Here is a 20,213-nt window from a genome sequence, read left to right on the forward strand (position 1 = left end):
TCTCCTCTCCTGTCCGCAGCTGCTGCTACCTGACATGGATGCAAAAGATAACTGTCCCACCCTGCAAGCCTGCTGTCACACATAGAAAGGTGTAAAGGGCCCTGTTAAATTCCCAGGCTGGGACCAGAAGGGCATTGTGTGTAGCCAGGGCTTGCAAGAATATGCAGTTAGAAACAACCAGGTCTGGTGGCAGCCTGGGAATAGTCACTTGGAAGGCATTGGCAAAGGCTCACACATCCACAGCAACACAGAGATAGCACATATCCTTTGTGACACACTCTGGAGCAAGTTACCTCTTTCCTGAAGCAATATGCACAAAGGCACTGGGCTGGGGGAGCCAGGGGCTCCAGGAGATCACAGGCACCTGGGAAGGCTGCAGGGAAGGATGCATCCCTGCTCTGCAAGGACTTCTGTGCCTGCTCAGCTGTCTGCATGGGTGCTGCTTGACTCAGCTGGCAGGAGGCAAGGGGTAAAGGAAAGACACAAGGGTGAGGGGGAAGAAGGGAGACAGATAAGGAGTCACTTACCCTCACTCCCATGAACCTGTCCCTCAGAACGATCCATGAAAGCAAGAACACAAAAGCTTTGTTGCAGCAGAACAACACGGAGACATCCGTAGTGTTTATTTTCTTTATTGCATGTAAGTAAAGGTAGTTTGTGAGTGTCCAAAGAACACCAAAGGGTGCTGCCTTGGTAAAAAACACCTTCAAAGTCAAGCCATTGTCTCCAAAAAATCGGCAGCACTCCCTAAAACAAGGAGAGAAAGGCAGTGTTATTACATAAGCCAGTCACAGTCTGCAGCAAATAGATGGCTTTTTTTGCTCCTCTTCTCTTCCTCTGGGGAAAGAGAGGCACACACCTTAAAGAGGAGAAAAAAATCCAAGTTTCAGCTTCTGCTGCAACAGCCAGCACCTGCACAGGGTACAAACAGGGAGGGGCTGCAAACATGGGAGAGAGAGGGCTGCAAAGAGCAAGGGGAGAGGTGACAACAGGAGGTGAAATCTCACTCTTTCCCCAGTCCTTTCACATCTTGAAGCAGTGTGGGGTCATCCTCCTCCCTTCACCCCTGTGGGCACCAGGATGCTGAGGGCCCAGGGTTGGCAGCAAAGCCCCTAGCTCCCTGCTCCTGCTGAAGCCATGGGAAGCTGGTCCCCATCCGATCTGCTATGTGGAGCTTGCAAGAAGCCTTGCAGGAGTCCGGTTTGGGGTTTTTCCACTCAAGGGGTGGGACCTGGCTCAAATCTCCAGCACCATCAGGGCAGGAGCAGGAGGGGGTGGCAGGCAGCTGCCTGCTCCCACTGGGGTGAGAACATGGCATGGTAGCACCAGGGGACACGCTGGATCAGCTGCAGCAGCAGTGGGGAGTCAGGAGCTCGTGTGTGCAATCCAGGCTGGGGATGCTGTGAATCCCTGAGCAGGAGGCAGCCTGAGCAGGTTCAGCCTTGGCACAAAGAGCAGAAGCACCAGCAGTTTGTTTGTGTCCCGAATGTGGCAGTGGGCAACAGGACACAGGAGGTGATGAGGTGCAGCTTGGCCCTGCTGGCAGAGTTGGGATGGGGCTGCAGGGGTGGGGGGGGGAGACCTGCCTACAGCGTGTGCCTGCCTGGCAGCAGAGCTGGGAGCTGCCGACTGCATGGAAATTCAGTAACACAAAGAAGGAATGAATCAGCCTGCGGGGCTGGGACTGTGGCCAGCAGCCTGCAAGGTGTGTGGGGGGCAGCCAGCACAGTGCCCTGGCAGGCACTGCCATTGCTTACTTTCAAACCTGGAAACTCCCCAGGGCCCTGAAGTACTTTATTGGGGTGTTTTGACAAAACCTGAGCAGAATTAAATTTCCCACTGACAATGATGGACAAATAGGTTTTCACTGCTGTCATGAATTTCAAGCTGTTTGTTTCCTGAGACTGGGCATGTAAAGATCATTATTTGGACTCTGATGAAAGCATTGTTTTGATCCACTTTCCTAGAAGACAGGGCTGTACCAGATGAATACCCAAAAAAACCCACATCCATTCTTTGAGGCTAATCAGATCTCCCCATCCACAAGTCTACATCAGCCCACAGCCCTTCTGCTGCAGCAGGTAGAAGACTGCAAGGTAGAGGAAACACATTTTTTGTGTTGATTGGGTTTTGTTGCCTGCCAGTCCCTTGTATCAAATCATAGCTATGCAGAACTTGCCCGTCTCTGGATGTGATGAACCTATACTTTGGCTGCTGTACACGGACACTTTCATTTGAGCTGCTGGTTCTGCACTGTGTCACTCAGTGTCCCTTGTCCTCTGCAAAATTGCCTCCTGGCAGCAGCCTATTCCCTGCCACACCTGTTAACTGCCTCTCCGTATCAGTAGAAGAGCTGCCCATCTACACCACAAACCCCAGCCCAACTTCTCACCTGCTGGAGCCGTGCTGGGCTGTTCAGGGATGCTCATGACCCTGACAGATGCTGCCTATGCTCAGCATGTGGCCTGGATCCATTCTTCCCTTCCACAAACACTATACCCACTTCAAGTCCGGCCTTCAGTCCTGCACAGCACTGACTGTACCAGCCACTTGCCACAGGCGACACCGGGAGTGCAAAAGGAAGCAGACACATTGCAAAAGCCAGTCCCAAACTTCATTAGAGGCTTAAACCTGCTTCCTAAGACACTGCGAGGGTTGACTGCCAGGGTGTCATAGGCAGCCAGCCTCATGCTCTGAAAACAAAATACACAGGCACAGTTTAAATTAAATGACGTGAAACAAGATTAGTATGAGAGGAACAGAAACACTGTACTCAAATGAAAGGACAAAAATGGAGTTTATGTTGGGATTCATCCTGGGGAAAACAAATTCCTCCTGCCAAGAATGTGCTCCCCACACACAGAATTAGCTATCACTATTTCATATGCAATAGAAACATGTGCTTTTACTGTCTTGTGGGCCTGATTCTTGTTCAGTAAATACCACTGGATTCATATGATATCACAGCCCAGATCCCTGAAGCATCCACTGTAGTGCCATGACGCCCCAAAGGACAGCCTTGCCCTGACATGGATCATGACCCTGAGCTGCAGTGCCCACTTTGGGAGACTCCTCTCTCTGCCCTATACAACAAAGCTTCCTTTTAGCTGCTTTGGCTGGTTTCACCAAGCGTGAATTGCTTTTCGTAGGCTGGCTCCAGCTTTCAACGGAAACCTCCTTATGGCAGAGATTTCCTTACTCAGCCCAGTTGTAAGGAAGCTTCTCCCCGAGGACTCCTAGGGCTGTGAAGGGTGCTGCCAGCCATGCACCCACATCCACAGCAAGCCCTGTTGTTCCAAACAGGGGCACTCCTGCAGATGGGTTAGATGGCTGCCTTGGACTGGCGTCTTCAGTGAAGTACGAGGAGGAGCATCTGGGAGAGTGTGGCATAGTTTGTGCACCAGAATGGCTATGTGTCATACAATAAACCTCTCACAATTAATTGTCTCCCCAGGTTTGCTACTGCTTACTGGGAAAACTGACTTTTCCTTGGTGCCATAGCACAGCTTGTGAAGCCACACCAGGAAGCATTTGATGAAGAGAGTTGTCCGTGAGTAACAGTAGATAAATAGTTATGGGAAGTACGGCAGGACTTTGGTATAACCTACGCTGTAAGCTCAAAACGGTCAGGGATGACTCCAGAAAAAACAACCTTCAGCTTAAATATTTTGACAGAACATTTGAACACAGCTGTTCCTGCTGTCCACTAATTTCTGGGCCCAGCACAGACATGGGCACATCCCCTATGTTAACCCCCACACTGTGTTAAAAGAGAAATTTTCATCTAAGATTGACAAAACCTATTCCTGGTCACATTACCAGAAATCCTGTGCCTGCTGCTCTCATCTGCCTCCTCAACCTGAAAGCTGCTTTGGTGCTCTCTTGACAATACAGTTTTGCTTGCTGGGATCACCCTGCTTTGCCCACAGAATAGTGGGACTTTGGGTGTGGACAACAGCCAGAGAGCTTAGAGGAAAAAGTTGATACAAAGCTCAGGTGTACCCTGGCCCTGTGAATCCCCAGGTCATGCTGAGTGTGGCCCCTCTTCGGCAGAGAAGCCGCCCTGAAGAGCCCTTCTGCTGAGATGATCTCCCCCTTAATCTCTGTAATCCTCTATGTGAGGAGTAAATTCCTACAAGTGCCAGGCTGTGTGCAGATAAGGTGGGAGCACACAGCAAGGAGCTGTGGCATTGTAGGGTGTAATGCTGTATTTTTGAGATAAATGATCTTCCTGCATCATTTTCCTCAATTCTGCCATCATGAGCTGGCGCTCCATTGTCATCACAGCATTTGGTTTAAAATGTAAATGCAAGGCATTAACAAAGGCAACAGCCAAAGTCTGTGTAAGACTGGAATGGAAATGTCAGAGGGAGGATACTGGAAGAGAAATGTACTGGCTCAATTGCTGCAGCAGCAATAGAAAAAAGTTTCCTTCCACCCAGAAGTGCCACGTCCACATCCAGCCAATTTGAAGGCTCAAGAGTGAAATAAGCCGTGGCATTACACTGCGGGGAGGAGGCCTCCATGCGAACAGAAAGCACTGCAGCCTGGTTACACGTGGCCCTTGGGAAGTGTTTCCAGTGAGATGTAGCACAGTGGATGTGCTTGCCAAGGGGTGTTGCTGAGGGCACTGCTGCAGCAAGCAGCCTTGCTGTGTGTTGGGGTAACGGGATGGCGCAGGTGAGAAAGAGGGGCAGAAACTCGGCCTGGTCACACTACTCTTCCTCAGGATGTCAACTGGTAGGGGTGACAGCTGGGAGCAGAAGTGGCTGTGTCGCTTTCAGGGCATCCTATTCATGGGAAGACAACAATGAAGGCAGATGGAAACTTGCTTGTAGTTTCTAAAATAAAGCAGTGGGCACCACATGGCACCACTGAACCCACCTTGCTGCTGCTGTGGCACAAGCTCTCCACCGCAGCAGCCCCCATGCAGGGCTCAGCGAGTCCTGACCAGCACCCAGGCAGGTGCTGTACATGCCAGCGGTCCTCTCTCCCAAATCGGGATTCTGGTCCCCTGCCACTTGTCACTTGGTGGTCTGTCAGCTTGGCCTGAAGGAGATGTGTAGTGTCACTTGGAAACAGCATGTAGCTGCTACAGTACTACAGGAACTGGGGTAAAAGATACTACAGAAAAGCCTAAGGCACAGCAATCTTCCTGTTGGTGTCTTAACTCTAAATTGTTTGCTGTTTTAGTTGTCACGTACTAGATCTTGTTCTTCCTCATACTCTTTTTAGTGTGTATGTTCATCAACCCAGCAAATCACAAATTACCTCTACCCCATTAGGCAGGTCTCCAGCACAATACTAGCAAAATAACTCCATCACGGGAACCAAGCATCCCCAGTGAAGTAGATCAGAAGTCATCAGTGCCAAAATTCTATGCTAAGTAAGAGTTAATTATATTGAAAGTAGGTGTTGCAGTCAAATAAAACTAGCAAATAAAATATGACAGCAAAGCTCCACTTTTTCCCCACTGAGTTCACAATTACGTATTTAACACTATTCACCTTCCACTGCCTGTTGCTAGGTAGTCTTGATGTTTCCCCACTTCTCCGAACCTCGAGAAAATGAATTTATAAAATTTTGCCAACACTAGAAGGAATGCTTTTTTCCCTATTTTGAGAAAAAGAAAATCCCACCTATGAAGAGGAAAGGCAGACAAGAACCAGAAAAAGTACACACAGTGTGCTGCCCCAGGCCAGGGGTTTGGTCTCCTGATACTCCTGCAGAACAAACCAGTGCCAGAAAGGTTTGTAAGCCATTGAAACTGCCATTACATCTTTGGGAAATTTGCAGCAAAGTAGAAAATTTCTGGGAGTAATACACATCCTAAGGGAATACTTTTCACAAGCCAGTTATTTCTCCTTTCCAGACTGTTAACTTTCACTAGAATTTTTTCATTGTCTCAATGTTCATACTGGAGCCTTTTTCTTGAAACCAGGTTTGGATCTGCTGTTGCTCTTAGAGGGTAATATTTCTTCTTTGTAGACTGTGCTTCTTACTTTGACCTTGCAAGGTCTGTACCTGCAAATTGAATTTGGCTAAATTGCTTCTGATTTTCAGCAGAGTGAGCATCACCTCCCTGGAGCACAGCAAAGCCACCACTGTGCCAGTGAATCCGTCTTCTTGACTAGAGATTGGCAGGCAAAACATGTTTTGCTAATCCCTGCACCAATTAGGCCTGCATGGATAAATAATCTGCAGATGTGCAACAGTCTTACATTTTCTGTTCAATGTACAAAAAAAAAAGACATGGACTGAAATGTCATGCCATGTCTTCTGGGAGCACTCGCAAGCCAGTTGTAGTAAGCAAAAGCAAAGCAGACAGGCAAGATGCCCTGACAGTAACAGGAGAGAAGGAAACTAGACTCAAGTTTATTTTCTCCCAGTGAAAAAAACCCACGAGGACGTTTTTTGTAATTCATCCTGTTAGGACCACAGCATCTCTCACACATTAAGTGGAGGTAAGTATGACTGCTGTACAGATTAAAAAATGAAAGTTAACTCAATATATTTTTCAAGAATTGTCTCCAGAAAAGTAGATGTGTTTTGCAGAAAAAAGGATCATGCCTCCAGCTCTGCTTCCCTCCCCTTTGAGCCAGCACTGACCCAAAGGGTAGCCGTGACAAAATCAGCTTCTGAGGTGGGTGGATTTCAAAGCAGTGGGAGAAAAGGGTGAGCTCATGAAACCCATTTTACAGATGTGCAAGCTGGGGCACAGAGAGACAAAGTCACTGGATGATTTAAAGTGGCAGGATGAGGGCTGCCTGTTGATTGCACCTTCAGAGAGATGGGGATTTGCTTTTCCTGCATGTTTATTTTATAGCCAGCTCCTGTTACTTATCAAGACAGTCCCTGTGTGCCTTTTTCCTGAGTCACCACAGGTTCACATGCCAGCAGAACAGTTGCACAGAGGCTCCTATGGTGTGTCCCAGATCATAAAATGCCTTGAATAAACCTGCTAGCCTCAGCACTTTGCAGAGAGATGCCCAGGACTCCTGCCATGGCTTTTATTGCCTCGCTGGTCTGAGGCTTCTACAATAAAACCTGTATACTCCTGCCTGCAGCTCTCCCCAGGAAAGTTGCTTTCCAGTGCTGGGAGGGCACAAGCTTCTCCTCAGCTTCCATGGGGCAGAAGTCTGAGACCTGTCCTGGGTGTGCTGGTGGGCCTTGCCTGCCTTGCTGCCTGCAGTACCTACTGTGGAACGCCGTAGCCCACGGCCAAGGACCTGTTGCTCTTCAGAGATGGCTGTACTTATCCAGTCCAGTCTGTCTGTGCTGGGGATCTGTCTGTGCTGCAGATCCTCGCCCTTCGGTCTCTCATTATACCCTTCCTAACGGGAATGGCAGCCCTTCAGCCCTGGAAGTAACATCAGCCCCAATGACAGCACTGGTTTCTGGAGATGGACGCAAAGGGTGGCTTCTCTAAAATACTCTAATGGCTTGTTAATGCCTATCATCTCATGCATATTTTTCTGTAAGCATGTTATTAAATGCAAGAAATTACCATAGAAGCCAATCAAGCATCCAGCTGCCACTTTTAAATATCTGTGCCTGCGACTGACCATTACTTGTTTCTACAATTAGTTTGGGGCTGGTGTTCTGCCTCTAAACTTCTATCTGTTCTGGGAGTTTCCAGCTCATATGCAGAAAATATATTCTGATAGGCAATGGAATGAGAAAATTGTCTTCTCTTAAATTAAACAAAAGTAAATGAAATAAAAAATCTCCAGACTGACCTTCTCTGAACTAGAGAGGCAGAAGCAATTGGTTTTGCTTGGCACTGTGCACGTGCCAAGCTAGACGTTTGCACAATAAATGCTCCCAGGAAATGCTTAGCTATGGATTTACATAATACACCAGAATGGCTCCAAAAGAAGCAAATAATACAAATCTTACAAACCACCTGAATACACATTTTCAAGACAAGTCTTAGCACAGACTCAGAAGCCTTAATGAGAGACTGTTTAAACTAACATTTAAATAAAAAAAGTTTGAAAGAACAAGACCGAACCACATTTTGGAAAATGCAGCAAGTATTCCTGGCAAGAAGAAGCTTTTAATGTGACAAGATGCCCTCAGCAATCAGGCAGCTGAAATGATAATGAATTATCCAACGTTTTCTGCCTTTACACCCCAGAGGTACCCAGAGCCTGCAGTACTTTATGCTCTTCTAGACAACTGGCATTATACAAATAAAATGCAAGACTGTTGCTATGTGCAAGCTCCAAACACCCACAGACCAGGCAGGCATCACACTTGAACACAGAAATGAGCTTTTTAGTTACACTCAAAGATTGCTTTGTAGAGCACCTTGTTTCTGAGCCCATGAGAAATGAAACCCTTGACTTGACCTGGTGTAGCACTCAGCATTAGCCTCAAATTTTTGTTAGAGCCCACCAGAGCAGTGGCCAGGAGGTATTCAGACTGGACATTCCCCTCCACAGCTGCAGTGCCTGAAGCTGAGAGGGGCATGAGGGAAATGAAAGCTTCAAAGGTTCCTGGGGGTTACTGGCATGCCCACAGTGCAAGCAGAGGGAGAGCTCCTGCTGGTGTTTGGGACAGGGCTGGAGGATGAGCTGGAGGGAACTGACCCATTTACTCGGTGGGGTGTGATGAAGAGTATGTCTGGACCCACTGCCATGCTCAAATGGAGTACAGGGAAAGGACTGTCAGCTCCAACAGCACCACATACAGCCAGGCACAGGCAGCCACGGCAGGGTGTGAGGAGCAGTTAATGATCTGTATTGAAGCTAATGACAGTCCTTGGGGAGCTACGGAGCAAGCTGAGAAAATGAGCAGCAGCAAGTCATCAGACAGTATTTACTCAAGAGTTCAAAAAAGCCCAAGAATGAAATAGGGAATTCATAACAGGGCTCTGTAATTCCCTTAAACCAAAGAATTCTTGCCCAAAGCAAACATTGCATTGATTCTTTAAATCCAATTTGTGCAGTGACTGTGGCTGGCTATTTGAAGATGACCATTGCTAGTTAAAGACTGCTCTGCATTACCTCTTCCTCCTCCTGGGTTCATCAAAGAGTGACAAAGACAGGGAATGCCCAGTTCAAGGAGCATGCTGGCACTGGTGAGCAGGTGTCCTTAAGGCCTTAGCCCAGCAGGAATGCTCCTGCTTGTACCATGCACCTAATGACTGCTGCCATCCTCAAAAACAGGATGCTGACTGCTTGCAGCAACTTAGTGCTAATGAATTCAGACCTTCCTGAGGATCTCCCGCTGCACCAGTCATGTGGAAGTGGCCTGGGGTTGCTGGGTCTCCAGAGGGACCTTTCCCCTGAAGGCTCTTGCTCCTCACTTTTATCCTGTGCAGCTGCAATTAGAAAAACTCTTTGGGCTCTGCCTGCCTGAAGGGAAGGCCTCTCACCTTTGCAGGTGCAGCTTCTCCCAGACAGGGAGCAGTGCAGCACCACGACCCCCCAGCATCACCAGCCTCCCCAGCCACCTGGGCCCAGCTGTGGGGGACACACTCCAGTTCTTGGGAAGGGCATCCCAGCTATCAGAAGAGCTGCTTCAGGGCCCCTTTTCTTGCCCACGGCAGGTGGGTGTTGCACTAAGGAGCAGGGGTTGTGTTTTGGGTGGCTTGGGAGATGCACTGGCACCAAAGTTACAACTAAACTGTGTCCTACATGGCGCAGTATGAATGAGTTTGCTAATGTTGGCCTTTAGTTAATCAAACTGTTTTTTGGAAGAAAACCCGAACCACAAACCCACATTATTTTTAATCCACTGTAACCCAAGTGGATTAGGCAATTCCCTGCAGGTCCCAGCAGTTTGGAGAGGCACTTTAAGCAACGCTTCAGTACTTCATTTACTGAAAAGATGAAAAGCATGAAAAGCCTTCCAGGGAAAGCACTTGGAAAGGGCACCAGGAGGCTGAATTTCAGGTCCATAGTGACGGTCTATCACAAATTTTCAGTATGAGCTTGGATGAGTCCCCAGCCAGCCTGTCCCCCTGTGGCAGTGGGGTATGAGGGTACAGGCTCGCTGTTATTTCCCAGGGCTGTGTTGAGGTAAATGCAGTCAAGCATTTGTGCAGCATTCGGCGTGTGGTGAGGGACAGCATACACAAACTGAGGCAGAGAAAACCTAAATATTAGACTCTCAAGGCTTTGACTGCCGGAGTCAACATCACCACTGCTCTCCGTCATCATCCAAAATTTCCATTGACGTCAGTGGATGTTCTGGGTGTGAAAGGCCTGCAGACTCTGAAACTGTGCAGCAATTGCTTGTGGATATCTTAAGTTTGGCCTGATGTGATTTATATCCAGCTTGTCCTCTTCAGCTGTGACCTGAACCACTTAGTACTTTTTGGAATAGTCAGAATGAAACTTTTAGGAGAAACTGGCCAGCTGGCCTCCTGTAAATTAGATTTTTGTAGTAGTTGGCATAGGCAGACCAAAAAAGTATGCAAGAATAAAATGCTTTTCTAGTAGTTGCTGTCTTGGCTTCTGTGCTGTGCTGATACAGAAACAGGGTGCCAATAGGAGGGGGAGCAGTGCTGCTGTGTCTTGGGAGAAGGAACAAGAGGCAAAAGAAGGAGGAGAGAAATATCTCTGTAATAAAACTGGCTATGCAAACACCTTGAGACAGCTGTTACTGAAACGCATATATATACCCTCACATACATATTTAATTTGCACCTTTATGCCTGTGGATTGTCAGAGACACTTTGTGTGGAGATACGGCTCCAGCTGGGCAAAGCCCTGTTAGCTCTTGCTGCTGGCACTGCCAGCCTTGGGCCAAGGGCATAAACTAATCAACTTCATAGCCTAAGTACTGATTGTTCAGCACCATGATGGGATACTGGGGATTGCTGGCAACAGGAAGGCATGTGAGTCAGGAGATACCAAAAGGCACACCATTAACTTGGCAGCTAGTCTATGAAAAGAAAGAAAGTCATACAAAAAAAGAAAGCTGAGAGTTTGCTGACATAACAGAGTAGCTGACATTTACAATGCACAAATTGCCCCTAGATGCATTAAATAAACGGGATATAGAAGGAAATAATCTTTTCTAAATACTTGTATTTGTGGTCATTTTTAGAGTACGTCCTCTCAAGAACAGGTGAATCTTTTCTGTTTGAAGTTTGTTTGACTTTTTAGTTGCACTGCTGATGTCCATTTAACACAAAAACAGAGCACTCTCTGCCCTGTACTCCCTTACTTTCTGTTCTTCAGCAAAGTCATCCCAATCCTACACACAGCAGCACAGCAAGGAGGGGACCATGGAACTGGAGTGAGGAGGTCTCAAGACTGTGATGGCATCTATACCCTCATCCCAGAGCCTGATTGAACAGCACCCTCCAGAGCACAGCAATCTTTGAAAAGCAGCCTGTGAAAGATCGAGAAATTCAGCAGTCACATGAGGTGAACGAGTACAGCTGATGAGTTTGGTGCCAAAAGGAGGGGGTGTTAGAAAATATGATGTCCATCGCTTCTGAGATTGAGATTTCTAAGCAGCTTTACTTGTTTTGACCTTTCTCCCAATAGGCTAATCCTTCAGAAAACACTGATGTTGCTAGTTGCATTAAATTTGTGTAATGCCTTAGTATAAATGGTAAAAAAAGGGCAATATATAACAGAAATTGAATGGCTTTCATTTCTTCTACTGGGACATTAAGGTCTCTCAAGTGGCATACAGTAACTGAGAATGGCTTGAAATCAATTACCTGCTGTGCAAGAGAAACATGAAACTTTACGCTCCCCATATAAGCACTTTGTTGTTTGAACAGTAAACATGCAAATTAAAAAATACTGACACCTACTGAATTTTTAAAGGACCAGACAGTGCAGAAATGGAGCCATAGTACCTGAAATGCCAAGAGAATGTACTCATGAAGGATTAGGCAGATATAACTCCAGTGAAGAGCTGTCAGAACTTGTGTGGTTTGGATTTTTGAGGGCAGCATCTCCTCTACAATGTTGTTCTACAAATGTTGGTTGAGAAGTTGCACATGTTTATTTTCATTCAATTTGCAGGGAAACAAAATACCCATTCACTGAATCAGAAGCTTCTGAAGAAGGGTACAGGTTAACAAAAAAACTTACAAAAATACTGAAATAAGTTTTAAAATTTTTTGGTTTGAACAATTTAAGTGAAATTATTCTTCTTAATTCCCAGTAAATATCAACTAAATCTATAGTGGAAAATAATGGAGGCAGCAGAAAATAATTTAAAAAATAGTCCAGATTGTACTGTACTTGGAAAGTGGTTTTATTTTCATTTCCCACCTGTGTATGCTCTTGGATTTTGCCTGTCATCCATTTGGAACAAGATTTCTTTTAAAATGTCAAAATGCATCCTAGAAAGCAAAGTCTATTAATGACCCTTTATACTATCCCTTAACAACTCTTCTATGTGACTGCATGAGAGGCACTGCTGACCCAAGCTACTCAGCCAAGAAAGCACATTCTTGAAGAGAGGGAGGGGAATTTTTCCCTCCATAGCCTTACAAGATAGTTTATAGTTACCTTCATAAATAAGACCTGCAGGAGGAAATATTAAAAGGAAATAATAAAGCTGATCATGCACATGCCATTTCAGGAGCCTTGTCTCTGAGGAATTTTCTCCTCCCTACTTTTCAGAGTAATTAAGAAATCTGTAAAATTACATGCACATATGCATATGAGGATCCTATATAAAAGCAAACTTTTCTCTGAAGACTCTTCTCAAGACACAAGTGTACAGAGCAACAACTTCATTTTCTTTCTGAGCACGAGAGGCAGGTCTACAGTATAAATACAAGGCACAGTTGTCTTTCAGTCTTCTTGCACTCTGAGGGATCGACATCTTGATAGTTCTTTCAAGCTCTTTTTATGCTTATGGGTTGATGGGCCACTCATTGTTACATGGTTCAGAACCTGAATATCAGTTTCGTGATCCATAAATATGAAGGCTGTGATCTTTTCCCCTTTATACATTCCAAAGAAGTGAGCAGGATACTGAGTTTTGTGATAGATCCTCCCTCCAGAGAGGAAGTTGAGTTACCACAGAGCAATTCTAGGAACAAGATTTGTGTCTGCTTTTGCAGCTCAGAAAATTTCCAGCTCCTTCCATCAGCTCCTTGCAACTCCCCAGACATCCCAGGTGAAAAGCCCTTGATGTTTCAGAATTGTGGAAGTAGGTAACCCTTCCCTCTCCTCCTCTGCTCAAGCCAGCACTCTCCAATTCCAAAGAAACTACAACCGGTTCTCTCCTTGAGAGATATGTCATTTTCATGGGAGAAAGGGCTACCTGTGGGTGGAAAAGGTATCTCCAGAGGTCTGCCATTAGCAGCTGCATGCCCATCTGCATCTCCTCCAGCATGTGGCCACTAACACAGGAGAACTACGAAGCACTCCACAGACAGCTATGGATGCAGAGGTCCTCCAGCAGTGTCAGGAATGGCAAACTCCATCAGAGCCTTGCCTGATAATGCTGGTGTGAACTTGGGGTCCAGAAACAGGAGAAATAGCAAGCAAATACCACAGATTCAAAGAGCTGCAATGCCCCTGTTACACATGTTGTTGCACTGGTCGGATCAGGTCTTTAAAACAGGTGTCAGCTGCCATGGCTATTAAGTCTTATGCTCATTTGAATTCTGGAATGGTGTAGCTTTATTTACCTCCCTGGTTCCTACTGGAAGTGTGGGGTGGCACATATGTGGGTCAGCCTTGTTGCCTTCACTGTTGGCTATTAGAGCAGCCACATTTGGCACTGACTTTTCTTCCAGCTGCTGTCAATGTCCCACTCTGGACTTTCCAGCCAACATCCTCCTTAGACAGAACATAGGAACATAAATACCTAATGGGGTTATGTCTTGGGGTGACTTTTTCTCAAACCAGGACAGGTTATTAGCCTGTCATTCTACAAGTAAGCAAAAGGATTATGGCACTGAGGTGATTATGCTGCTTAGAGGTTATAAGAAATGAGATCTATTTGAAGTCCCTGGAAAGACCAGAAATGAGAATGTGGTGCAGGCTACTTAAGGTGGTTTCAGATTTGCCACATTTAAAAAACAGACTTGAAGTTGAGACAGTGGATGTAACTAAAAATTGCTGGAAGCCATAAGAGTCCCTCTGAACAGGATGCTAACCATTATTATTTATGTGTTTGGATGGAATACACAGCTGTTCTTCAGAGGCAGGCGGAACTTTGTTTTGAATCTGAAGCCTTCCACGGATAGGATGCTTCAGAGTGCTCATCTGTGTGTTTTAAAATGTTATATTATTTATATGAAATATTTTATATTTTTAAGGTTTTCCTCCTACATGATAAGAGGTGACGAAGCACCAAAAGTCTTTGGCCAGAATCTGGTGCCACAGCAGTAGGAAAATACAAAGCAGTTGCATCTTGTCCTTGCTGTGCATGTGTGGGGGAATGCCAGTGTGGTTTGGATAAGGCTGTTACCGCACACCCTGCTCTCCTTCCTAGTGACATTTTTATGTACTTGTTCTTTTTAATTTATGTTTTTATTGCCTACTAAATGGTTTCTTTTGGCTCTGCTTTGTGTGAACCTCAGTGCAAAGAAAACAGTTCTGTGCAGAGAAGCACTTTGCAAACTGTCCTGAGGAGGAGCGAGCTGGTGCCTCGATAGCATATAATGCACCATCCTGATCTTGGCTGTGAATCTGCAAACCAGGATTTCAACCCAGTCATTGCTGAATGCACCAATTACTTTGTGAAAGGCTGAAAGACAGAAAGAAGCCCTTATTTGTAATGGTAATAACATAGGAACTTTTCACCACAAGATGCAGGACTCCTGAGTTAATGAATTGGAAAACCCATATGCTGGTCCAAATGCTGTACTTGTCTTTTTGGGAACAAAATTTTTGAAAGACTAATGCAGCATAAACCATCCCTTCCTTCTCTACCCATTCTGTGTCAGTGATGCAGTCACTAGGAGATGCCTGTGAAGAGATGGGCCTGGACCACACAGGAATTGCCAGCCTGGGTCCACCCAGGCCCTGTCCTATCTCTGGCAGCTGCTGATGGTGGAGGCACCAGAGACATGGCCCTTGTGAAGAAACCCATTCCCTGGGACAAGCTGCCACTTTCTTGTCTTTCTCCTCCTGCTCTCCTGCTTAATCCACCTTGGATGCATTAGCCACGTACCTTCACTCAACGTGTAACACAAGTGTAGCCCCCAGCAGTTCAGGAGCAGTGAAAATTAATTAAAATTTCATTAATTAAAGCACTCTGAAGCCCTTAGGTGTAAGCGCAGAGCTGAAGTACTTCTCTGTTGCCTTTATGAATCATTATCATAAGCTCCTGATTATCTGCACAGCTCAACTTGGACTTTGCCACCCTCAAGGAATGCTCTGCATGTGCTTGGTCTGACAAATTTGGGATTTCTTCCTGTGACAAGAAACCATCCATACTGCATGTTGTGATGGTGCAGGGTGATTTGGATTCACTAAGACTACCTCTCTGGAGAGAAAACAGTATCATTACCTTCTGGGAATTAGCACAGCAGATAGAGGAAGAATACAGATTATTCAGGGGAAAGGTACACTGTCTAGCGAGAACTCCTGGAAGACTTGCAAGGAGAGCCCTTGCTTTCAAGCGGCAAAGATTGACTGCTGACAATAAACTCGAGATGACTCAGAAACATGGTATCTGGATTTGTCTCAGAAATGTGACTGTGACATTTGAAAGTGTCAAATGAAAATGAGAACTTTTAACATGGATTTCCCTTAATCAGAATAGATCATGCATTTCATGCTGGAAATGTTCTGGCTGTTATCTGCTTCTGTGCTATTACATTTTGATGTGCCTCTGGTAATGGCTTTAATAAAATGTCTGGAATAGAGCCTGTTAAACAGTTTTCTTAGATTTAGATCCTCAGATACCATGGGATTGACTGTAGCACAGATGAACATCCTTTTATGATAGAAGATTTCTAAAATAAAATGTAAGAATATTAGGGAGGACCCTCCTGTACTACAACCTGATTTAAAGTCACGAAAGTAATTTCTGTTCTTTGACTATTTATGACTAGAGGAGTAAAGCTCCTTCTAATCTACATCAGTGAAGCATGCAGCGTATCCACTCTTACAGCACTCACTTTCAGCTAAAATGAAATAGCTTTATGACACACAGCTGCAGTTTATGGCATCTCCCTGGCTTTCATGGGTGAGTAACAGGGAATGTGGGACCGTGATTTTCTGAGTGAGACTGTAAGGGCTGTGCAATGAGCCTCCCTCCTGCTTGGTGGTTCTGAAAGCCGAGCAACAGCGAGGAGAGCCAAGTATTTGCCAGATACGAAATAACCGGGCTCATTTGTCTTCCACCTTCTACTCCTGTGACATGCTTATTCCTTCCTTCATTTTGGAAAATGACCTTGTGATCCTTGCTTCCAGCATCACACTATTTCCAGAGCAGCTGCACAGAGAGCAGTGAAAAATCTGCTCCCTGCTATTACAGAGTAAAAGCATTATGAGGGGAGGAAGCACAGGGTGTCCTTACAGCAGGAGCCAGCTCCTGCTGAAACCTTGCAGCTTGCCACCTAGGAGAGAAGTGGACCTTATCTAGCCATGATTGATGCCTGCCCTGTGGGTGTGCCTGCTCTGTCTTCATTTTAATAACACATTTTTAAGGCCCGTGACAGACTATAATTGTAAAATGGATTTTCTGGCCCTCTCCCAGATCTGTGGCTCCAGAGGCCATCAGAACATGCTACATAATTTGGATCAGATACCCTTTGGTTGCAGTTATGGCTAGTGCAATTGCAGCCACGTACCCACATACAGAGGATTGCCCGGGAAATGAAAATGGTTGGGTTTATAGCAGAAAGCATGCAAGGAGGAGGCACAGTGCTGTTCTGAGTGGTTAAAAGCAGAGGAGACAAGCACAGTTAGCTGGCCTGTTTCAGTGTGCCTGTGAATCCTTACACATGCATAGCAGGGGGTGTTGAAAAATTTAACAGAATTGCTGCTGGGGATTTATCACAGCCTACATACTCTGTAAGCACTTACCTCAGTTTAAGTTCAGACATAGATTAATTTAACCAAATAACTTTATCTGGAAAAGCATGTTTACATCTTTCTAAGACTCTCAGATTGCTTTCAGCCTTGTATTTCATAAACTGCTTTTGGTTAAGTCAGCCCAGCCAGGCTGAGCTCAGTGCTGCAAGCCTTCTGGGGGAGCTTTGCAGTGAGACTTGTCATTTGACTGCCTCTCACATAGGGTTTCCTCTTTCACTGTAATTAGTAAGATCTGGACACCTTATGTCATATTGTGACATGAACTGGGGGAGATAGAGGCATTATGTTGGCAGAAAGCAAATCTCAGGCAGAAGAGGAACCAGGCCTTTTGAAAGTCCTGTTACTTGCATCTACAAGGATGTTTGTAATTATTTGCCTTCCGGTTCACCTGCCAGGTTCTGCTACTGCATCACATGTTGTGTTACTTAGGTTCATGGTGAGGTCCATGAAGAGGTGAGAAAAGCATCTCCCTGATGTCCTCATCCTTATGTCTGGCCTTAGAGTCAAAGAATCATAGAATCTCTAAGGTCAAAAAAGGCCTCTTAAGATTACCAAGTCCAACCATCATCTTAGCACCATCACCATGTTCACAACTAAACCACGTCCTCAAGTGCCACAGCCACACATGTTTTGAATATTTCCAGGGATGGTGACTCCACTACTTCTATGGGCAGCCTGTTCCAATGTTTGACAACCCTTTTCATGAAGAAATTTTTCCTAATACCTGATCTAAACCTCCTCTGGCACAACTTGAGGCCATTTCATTTCCTTCTGTCACTTGTTACCTGGGAGAAGAGATTGACATCACCTCACTACAACCTTTCAGGTAATCGTAGAGAGCGATAAGGTCTCCCCTGAACCTCCTTTTCTCCAAATTAAACAACCCCAGCTCCCTCAGCTGCTCCTTATAAGACTTGTGCTCCAGGCTCTTCCTGGGCTTCGTTGCCCTTCTCTGGACATGGCCTTCCCTTGGCAAGTACCGTGGGACCAAAGCCCCTCCACAGGATGCCGAACAGCAGCTGAAGAAGTCAGCACTCACCAGTTAAATGCAAAATGGCAGGTTTTAGCAGATATGTGCCTCAACCTTGATGGCAGACTCTGTGGCACAGATGCTGTGTTTGTTTCCCTGTTGAAAAAGCACCAAGCTGGTCCAGATCAGGATTTGCTGGATGCTAATTTCATACAACTATTAAGCAATAGTGATACTTGCATGGCTGTGTGAGCTAAGAAAAGGAGACACGGGCTTAGATAATGGAGATTTAATATAGCATGTCGCTAGGAGAGGAAGGGAATTAGAAGTCAATAAATAGAGAACAAAAATACATGAATGAACTGTTCAGCAACGAGAATGTGTATGGGCTTGAGTTAAGTCATAGAACCCTGAGCCCTGAGCCTGGGAGAACAAGTAAGACATCAAAGATTAAGGCTGTCTCCTTATTGCTCATGGCAGCTGAAGAACATGTAAGATGATGGATGCGTTAATTAGCTCACTGCATCTCAGGAGCTGAAATAGTTGGTAGGTGGGCTGAGCCATAAACTAAAATAATCCCAGCATGTGAGAGAGGATGAGCAGGCAGCTTCAAGATTATATGGGAGATGGAAGCAAACAATGTCAACTGTCCAACAAGAAAACATAGAATAGTATCTTCAAAATACATAGTAAAAGACTAATCTATCTAATAATACTTGCTCTTTGATATGAATTTTATTTTATTGCTATGCTTGTTGAGCAAAAATATATTTAGCATTTTCTCTTCATTATCAATAGCATATGTAACAAGGATGAATATACCAAGTTTAGGGTATGTGGTCAATGCATTCTTAGAAGGGAGTTTTCACTAATTATAATTTGTGAAATAACAAATAAACTATTATTTTAGTAACTCCCCATATCCATTTTTACTCATGTGCAGTGCCAGAATGGGGTAATTGTGTTTTATATTGAAACTTGGAGCGTCCCCAGAGATCTTTGACAATTAAGGTTTACATGTGTTAGGAAATGGCTCACAATCACATTTAATTTATGCATAAATCATAAATCATCCTAAAAAGTAAACCAACAGACAGAAATGATTCGGTGTTGGTGAGATTTATCAAATTTCTCATCAAGATAATACAGAAAGAATTTGACAAATAATCCACAGACAGCACAAATGAGCAAACTGCAAGAAATGACTGGATTACTCCACACCGAAATCCTAGGAGGACCATAGCAAATTAAAAACATCAATTCATATTCAGGTACTAATGCACTGACTTTGCCAGTGGGCTGAAGATTGTCACTACCTACAGACTTCAAAAGGAATTATGGGTGATCAATTTGGATCTTAAAATAGATGTAGGAAGGTTACCTATGTCTCTCACACAGAGCATCAGCCATGGTGGGATTCCAGTCCAGGAGAGAGTCAAAAAACTCTTCTGAAGGGGAGTTTTCCCTTTTGGAAGATTTGTAGGCAGGTGAGTGCTGGGGGTGCCTTGTCCTCTTCCTGGGGCTTCAGCTCTGTCTGTAGGCAAGAAGGAAGGGACTTTGGGAGCAGCACCAGGCAGTGCTTTGCAGACAGATGCTTGAGAATAAGCAGCCTTCTTCCTGCTGTGGAAAGGCAGGTGTCAGCTCCCTCAGCAAACAAACTCGGGCCTGATCCTGGAGACCGTGCTTTTCTATCCAGACCCCCAGGGTAAGATGCTTGTTGCACAAGGGAATTTTTTCACCCCAGTCAAGAGCATGACCCCACACTGATCCTAGAGCAAGAAAGCACAAAATCTGTGGCTTCACTTTCCTTTCAACAGTTTGCAGTTTACAGGAGAGCTCCTGATCTGCAGGATGTTTTATGATGTCTGTCAAAAGTAAAACAGCCTGTTACCTCCCTGGGACGGTTCTTGCAGGGTAAAGGGGCTCAGCATGTAGCTGACATCAAATGGTGCCTGTATACACACACAGACATGCACACACGTATGTACAACACCACAAGGAGACATTTCCAACAGCTTTTACTACTGGTTCACCACTCCTTCCAACAGAATCATTACAGTCCCACCACAGCCTTCAGTAAGAATAGAGAATCCAGCAGCAGAACCTCAAAAATGCTACCCAAAATATCCTGACACCTCACTAAATCTCAGCAACAGAGTCATTCAGAGTCATAGTGCCCTGTGATATCCTTATCTGTCATTCCCTTCCCCCTCTCCCCCTCAAGGTACCTAACACAAAATCTGGCTCATTTTACTGTAAAT

At 45.3% G+C, this 20,213-nt stretch overlaps 1 protein-coding gene across 2 annotated transcripts in view; it reads right to left on the reverse strand.

Moving 5' to 3' along the window:
* Positions 1 to 20,213, reverse strand: part of SLC35F3 (solute carrier family 35 member F3) — a 167,874-nt gene that overhangs the window by 12,310 nt on the left and 135,351 nt on the right. For both annotated transcript variants that reach the window (XM_032102292.1, XM_032102293.1), the window contains one exon: positions 528 to 747. In XM_032102292.1, coding sequence (XP_031958183.1) covers positions 528 to 747 — 220 coding nt within the window. The remainder of the gene's footprint in view (positions 1 to 527; positions 748 to 20,213) is intronic.

The sequence above is a fragment of the Corvus moneduloides genome, chromosome 3, assembly GCF_009650955.1.
Source record: "Corvus moneduloides isolate bCorMon1 chromosome 3, bCorMon1.pri, whole genome shotgun sequence".
NCBI lineage: Eukaryota > Metazoa > Chordata > Aves > Passeriformes > Corvidae > Corvus > Corvus moneduloides.